The sequence below is a fragment of the Histoplasma capsulatum genome, genomic scaffold (genome assembly GCF_000149585.1).
Source record: "Histoplasma capsulatum NAm1 scaffold_11 genomic scaffold, whole genome shotgun sequence".
Taxonomy (NCBI): Eukaryota; Fungi; Ascomycota; class Eurotiomycetes; order Onygenales; family Ajellomycetaceae; genus Histoplasma; species Histoplasma mississippiense.
Window position 1 is genome coordinate 774,099 of NW_001813972.1, and position 7,019 is coordinate 781,117.

Sequence of the window (7,019 nt, forward strand, 5' to 3'; positions counted from 1 at the left end):
CACTCAAAAGATCATGCACAACACAGAGCAAAAACTTCCGTTCCGGAATAATTATAATTTCATGAATCTTCGTGCGCACCCGGAGGAGCTTCAGCTCATCATCCTCTTCGCGCTCATGGCTTCCCTCGCTCTCTCTACTATCATGCCTCGCATGTCCGTTGCTGGTCGCGCCGCCTCCTGCCGCCGCCACAACCATTCCAGATCCACCATAATCAGTCTCATTACCGTCCCCACCGCCGCCGCTCCTCTCACTTGATGATTCTGATGGTAGTGGTGGTTTCGATAACGACGCGCCCAGAGCGGAGGCGGAGGAAACAAATGCAAATATGTGTGCGGCTAGCGTTTCCGCTTGGCTGGGTTTGTAGGGTGCGGCTTGTGGTTGTGGTTGTAGCTGTTCCTGTTGCTCTTGTATTTGCTTTTGCGCAGCTTCTGCTCGTCTCTCATCTGCGCTCGTGCTCGTTGTCTCTGGGTGAGTCACTTGCTCGTCTGGAGTTTGGGAGGTGGGAGAAGTGGAATCGGGTATCGATGCTGGCATTGGAGGTGAGGCTGGGGCTGGAGCTGGAGCTGGAGCTTGACGGGCGGGGGATGGACTTGAACGTGTGGCAAGGAGACCAGTTGTTCGTATTATAGATCCATCTTTCCGTGATAGGATGAGGGTGGATTGGACACCGGGCCGGGATGTGAGACTTGACAGATGGGCAGAAACATGGCGCGGAAGTTGAGGGGACTACATACATAAGTATTATGTTAGTTTCTACAAAAATTGCTTTAATTCGCTCGCTTGAGATACTCACTGTTGCCATTGGGACTATTCCTAAGGAGCGAGGATGTTTGAAGCGTAAGGTTGAGAAGGAAATTTCGGGTAGTGGGCAAATAACACTGACAATACGTCCACTTCCAGTAAGAAAAACGATTTTATAAATTAACCTAGAATGTTAACAAAGCTTAAGGTTAAGGAGTAGGTTCAGGAGCATCTTTTCAATGCGCGACATTGGTGCATTTGCTGTGATCTCAACACGCGTAACTAGGGGAGATTCCCGGACTTAGGTTTTGCCGGTGGCTCAAGAATTTTGACGAAGAATATACAGCTATGGTTCTTTGAAACAATATATTGGTTCCCAACGGGTGAACTAATTTGCGTTGAATGATATCCATCTCTGATCTCACATATCCCAGAGCACGTAAAAACAGTCCTTTAAAGCATAAAGCTGGTTGCTCTTATACCTTGTCATGGATGGAGGAAGGGATATATGATAATACGGTCTAGAAGAAATCTAATCCCACCAGCGCCTCATTATGGGTTCCAGTCAGAAAAAGAAGAACGAAAGGAAAAAGGACTTCCAGGTATTCAGTTTCAGTGACCCAATTAGCTCCTGTTGAATGACAGCAATTGCTAACTCGTATACGAACAGAAAACGAGGTTGAAAGTTGGGAAAACGAAGCCAAAGCCTTCAAATTTTACAGACACCAGTTTCCGGTCCCAAGGTACATCTTCCCCGACTCCGACAGGGTGAAATACAATCATTTAGTGTTTTCAACCAAGACATGTTGTGCATAAATCTACAATGCAACATTTTGTTGCTGCTTTTGCTAATCAGTATCTTTTCAGCTATTGTTTTGAATCAGCAATCGCTGACAACATCCGCTCCATCGGCATCATCTCAGTTCACCCATTATTTATCTCTTCTGAACTCAAAATCGGATTCCCAACGCAAGGACTCTCTTTCCTACTTGACGACGGCCATTGCTTCCCGCCCAGTCAATTCCCCTCTACCCCAACCAGTCAGTGTAATATTACCGTCTCTTGTATCTCTGATCCTGGACGGTAGCAATGGGGTCCGCAATCAACTGATTAAGCTTCTGAAATCGTTCCCTGCGCCAGACATGGAAGGACATATCTCTCAACTTCTACCCTACGTCCGTGCGGGCATGACGCATCTTGCAGTTGATATCCGACTATCTTCTGTCGAAATCATTTCCTGGCTTGTAGCCATTGCGGGGCGCGAGGTGGTCTCATCACCTGGTGGGTGGATAAAAACAATCAATTGCTTCCTGTCCATTCTAGGGTGGCATACAGAAGAATCAGTGAAGTGGTCGTCGAATAGAGCCTCATTCGGAAAAACTGGTAGTGATGGGAAGCCGATGGTTCGAACGCTGCAAGCTCTGGCGGAATTCCTAAGAGCAGGCATTGGCGCTGCTGAGGACGAATCTGAGATTGTGGGGGCGAACGTAATGGGTGACAAGGAGTGGAACTTTCCCCTTACCCAGACAAGCCACCACATTTTGCCAACTAAGTCTGCACCGTTTGCTTACCTCAATTTATTCGGACAGCCAAAAAACGAGGAGGGTGAGATGTATGAAACCAGGGAAGATAGGTTTAGAATTTTCTCTGACAGATTTCTACCTATTATAGAACGCGGAATAAACATGGCAAGACAAGAAGGTGGAGAGATCGGTCGTGCATCCGCAGGTGTAAAGAAAATTCTGAATGAAGCTCTGGCGCTCAATTCCGACCCTTGACATAACTACTTGCCCTTATCAAGCTTGTCGCTGGAAAAAGTCTGATTGTTCGGGCAATAAAAATGGTCAGCCATACGATGATATACGTTATGGGCTAAATTGCAGTCATGTCATCGGAATGCATGCCTCCCTCCAGGTTTCATCTCCAGGCTACTAGGACAAAGAGCTCAATTACCACCAGCGCCAGTTGACCCAATCCAACTCCTCCAGCAATATCATATCATATGGATAATGATGGCAACTCAAAACTCCAACTTCGAACCATTCGAAGATTATGACGACAGTTGCTGGAAAACTCAACAAACACTGAATTGACGTTCATTCGTTCGAACTCTAATCGTTTCAGGGGAGGACAATCCTTTTCAAATTGCTACATGCCCACAAAGACTTACTCCAGGGCAAAATCTACTACTTTCACCTCCAAATGTCTTACATTGTCTACCTCATCACGCCCAACGGCATGCCACGCAATCATCATGCCCTCTTTGTAGAAACGAATTCTGTCACAGGCTCCGACCATATTTTTCAAGTTACCGACAATATACAGAAAGGCATGGCCTTCGAAGATAAACCAGGCCATTCACCCGACCAGCAACCCACTTTCCATGGCAAGACGTTCCTTGGAACTGTGCAAAGAGATTATTAGAAATCGTTCAAGGACATTTTTGCTTGGGTATTCAGCCACCGAAGAAGCAATTTGATGGGCCGCGGTGGTGGTATTTGGACGAGCCAATTCGTCGGTGTCGGGAGTGGACTGCAGAGGCAATCCAGGATTAGACTAGCGCAGGCGTCCTTGTGGTTAAAGAAATACTACTACCGACTGTTCGCGACGACGAGAGAGGAGTCTTAACAATATCGTAACACCATTGGACACTAATCAAATCTTGATAAGGCGGGTTGGGAGTTGATAAGGGCCAATTTCCATTGATATGTACATACATCCTTCTTGGTCTGTCACGAAAGAACTCTCCTATGATTTCGCAGGTCAGTATATAATAAAGCCATTGCGCCTAGCCAGCCCGCAAAAGTGTGGGACAGAATTTTCGAGCTCTGATATTGAAAGTATCATTTCTATTCCAGCATATGCAAGGACTTTACTCACTCCTTGACAACTCATTAGTGCAGGCAACCCGCCGCTGCGGCGTTTTAGCCACATGATGGATTGCAGCTAATGTTGCGTCAAAGAAGCCCAAGGCAGACCATAATTCATGTATACCAAGATGTTTTGCCATTTGTCGGTGCCAGCTGAACTTTTGCTTGCTCTATAAGGTCGTTCGCTTTGTTTACCAACAATGTAATGGTGTGCTTCATCATTATCCAGTAGACCCAGGTCCTTGGGCTCGTGCAAGCATGGCTGGCATTGGGGCGTTTCTGCCCAAATTGGGCTTACCCTGTCGAAAGCTTTCGTCAAACAAATCGACCAAGTTAAGGACGCTCCTAGTAGCAATTCGCGCATTGAAAAGAAAATCGAACTACAGCAGAAAGGCTTACAGGATATAGGCAAGCTTGTCGAGAAAACCCTATAACGAACGCAGTCAGCTCAGAGGGTATCTAGAGTGCAATCCGAGCTTGATATACGTAATCCCCCAGTCAAGTTCAGAAAAAGAAAATCGATATATCTTCATTTACGAAATGTAAATGGCCATTTGTCAAGTTCAAACTGGACGTACCGAAGGCAGAGTTACAGAGAATAACAGCAACTCTGTCACTCCTTAGGGTAAGAATTATAAAATCAAGACCCAGAGCAGTAGCAAGAACAGGAGATTGAAGCCTTGAACGAAACTGCCCTCGTGCCGTCGACACTGAACTCGCTGACAAGATATCAACGCAATGAGCTCTACCCCGGTTGTTAGCAACCGTCCCAACAAGGCTGCATGCCAACAACAGCAGTTTCCGCTTATGCTCCCCTCCCGACCACACTCCCCTTGACCCAGGCCCCTCTGGATATATCCTCTTTCACCCGATCCTCCCTGTGCCCCAAGCAACTGTGCAGAAACGAAGATGGATAAACAAAACGAAGGGAATGAGGAACACAGACGGCGTCCAATTCACCGCAGCCACCTTCAAGGTCGCAGCTACGCTGTTCCGACTAATAATACTAACCGTGGCCAACGGCGCCTGATAGCCGCGTTAATCCCGACCCTTGAACCCTGCGACAGTCTCCCTGCCGCAGCTGACTTCACGTGAACTGTATGTGTCTTGTGGTTTTATTGGCCATACTCCACCCATTGGAGCCTCATCCTCTGCTGCAAGTAGCAGCGATGAAATTGGCCCTTTATGGATTAGAGACAATGCTGGTGAAGAGTCAAAATGATGATAGTTATCACAACGCGAACGGTTGTTTTAGTGACTCTTCCGTTTGCTGATCTCTGTGGGCATGTGGTATTTATGGAAGCATGGAAATTGGTTTCAGCCTGATTATCTCTCAACGGCTATTCTCTCTTTATCTTATACATCATTGTGGATATTCATTCAATACAGATTGTGGTTCCCCTCTCTCATTTCGTCAAAAAGATCAGCAATGCTCAAGCGTTTATGCCCTCTTACCGGCATAGTACTACGATCAGTAAGTCTGGCTCCAGAGGCCGAATATTCATAACCTCTCAATAAATATATGTATCGAAAGCGTATCAAAGGTTTTGTCGCCGCCTCACCACCGTTGCCAAGAAGCTGGCTCCACCGATTCCGTTACCAAGATGGGCACATCCGGCAGTGGACTATGTCTAAGTCAAGTCCCTCTGTTACTCCCCAGGCAATCTAACATCAGCCCACCCTCTACTCCCACTCTTTCCATCCCGCCTCACCAACTTCCAAGTTTCAGGATCCAACCACCCAATCCGCGCGCGGTCCCCAAAGCCCCCAACCCAGAATGCCTCTTCCACAACCAACTTCGCCCAATAACCGCTGTGCACAGCATTGTCGTGATCAGGCAGCCAGAACTTAGCATCGGGGTGAGCATCCAGAAAGCACCTCTCAACCGCGACGCGGGTGGCATCCGACAAATGCTCCAATGGAACAAGGGAGCCCAGGAGGGACAAGCGAGGCAACTCAGCCCCGCCCACAACGCCATCGCGCCCAACACCAAAGACACCAGTTCTCCCATCAGCCTGCCGATGCCACCAGTCAAGAGACAGTGAGATATTGGAGCCAGCCCTCGTGTTGCGGAATGTGGTGCCGACATTCAGTGCGAGGATCAGCGGGTTTCCCGGCCCGAGGAGAGCTTCCAGTTCGCTCGATGGCTCGTTTGCGCAATCCGCGATGTAATCCGGGAGGCCTATTGGGACTCCCGATAGCGAAGACCTGTGCACGGACGAGCTAGGGGGGTAAACGGTTGATAGGACGCCAGTAGTTGAAAGGGCAAGAAGACGACGCGCGAGGAGGTGGGTGGTGTCCCAGCTCGGGAAGGTATATTCCGGCTTGTTGATAGGATCATCCTCGTTGCCGAGGCTGGCAGTGTGCGAGCGTCCTGTGGTTATTTCTTGAAGATTGGGGGGCTCTGCTTTCTCGTTCGGAGTAATTGGGAATTGGGATGCTCTACCAATAGCGTCGAACCCGGTCGATGGGGGAAGCGTTGCGGCGAGAGAAAAAAGGAGGAGCTTCATGAACGCGAGGATATTCAGTGACCACATGGTGTGTTCGTAGATCGATTGTTTCGTGTCTTTGTGGAGTGTTTTATCTTTGAACAGCCAGAGCGGATACTTTCAAGAGCTGAGGGGGTGGCTTTTCTTTCAACAGCGGGGAAGTCACGCGGATTCAAATGCAGATTCCGAACTTTAACGCATTCAAGAAAAAGTGGAGCCCGCGTGGAGATATTTCCTCCGCGTTTACAGGACCATGTAGTCCGCGCTATCTATCAACAGATGAGAGGGAAGTTGCTGGTCGAGGGCTCAATGATGCTGATTGTAAACCAGATGATCAGATAAGATACGGCGGCTCTTACGGCGAATAAGATGTTTGTTGTAGACTAGTAGTTAGATTAAGGTTCGGAGGATTAATCATCCGTCTTGGCATTAGCAGCTCGGCATTTATCTTGCAGAATAACCAGATCCTTCACCAGTAAGAATTCCAATTCCACAACCAAATAAGCAAGGGTATTTGGAATACAATCAAAGAAAAAGAAAGAAAAGAGAGAGAGAGAGAGAGAAAGAGAAAGAGAAGCCAGCTTATCCGGTTCTAATCTAGCAATGCACTACCCACTCCTTGTAGTTCGGTATCGCTTTGGTTGGAAAAAAAAAAAAAAAAAAAAAAAAAAAAAAAAAAAAAATGCGCGGAGACCTTTACCTCCCAGTGATTGCACATTTCACGAACTGCTCCCCCTTATCCACTATGTATATCCGCTATCAAGCCCGGTATATATATATATATTCACGGCAGGACGGGGCAGACGGACAGCTAAGCTGCTTGACCAGCTCCTATACTATAGGTATTGGGAATTCATAAAAACGGCAACGTAACCGTTTGTTAGATGATTGCGCCCATAGTGATATATATATGTATAT

The 7,019-nt window shown here is 47.5% G+C and overlaps 3 protein-coding genes across 3 annotated transcripts; 1 reads left to right on the forward strand and 2 right to left on the reverse strand.

Annotated features, from left to right (window-relative positions):
• Positions 1 to 1,296: 1,296 nt before the first annotated feature.
• On the forward strand, positions 1,297 to 2,520 carry HCAG_08482 (predicted protein; the record flags this gene model as incomplete). Its single annotated transcript, XM_001536650.1, has 4 exons — positions 1,297 to 1,344; positions 1,413 to 1,485; positions 1,610 to 2,347; positions 2,414 to 2,520. 4 exons carry the CDS (start codon positions 1,297 to 1,299, stop codon positions 2,518 to 2,520), a joined length of 966 nt encoding a protein of 321 aa, XP_001536700.1.
• A 677-nt stretch (positions 2,521 to 3,197) lies between these two features.
• On the reverse strand, positions 3,198 to 4,749 carry HCAG_08483 (predicted protein; the record flags this gene model as incomplete). Its single annotated transcript, XM_001536651.1, has 6 exons — positions 3,198 to 3,274; positions 3,460 to 3,490; positions 3,737 to 3,891; positions 4,191 to 4,331; positions 4,573 to 4,609; positions 4,741 to 4,749. The coding sequence occupies 6 exons, from the start codon at positions 4,747 to 4,749 to the stop codon at positions 3,198 to 3,200; spliced, it is 450 nt and encodes a 149-aa protein (XP_001536701.1).
• A 304-nt stretch (positions 4,750 to 5,053) lies between these two features.
• Positions 5,054 to 6,149, reverse strand: HCAG_08484 (predicted protein; the record flags this gene model as incomplete). The annotated part of the gene is made up of 2 exons (XM_001536652.1): positions 5,054 to 5,077; positions 5,325 to 6,149. 2 exons carry the CDS (start codon positions 6,147 to 6,149, stop codon positions 5,054 to 5,056), a joined length of 849 nt encoding a protein of 282 aa, XP_001536702.1.
• Positions 6,150 to 7,019: the final 870 nt, after the last annotated feature.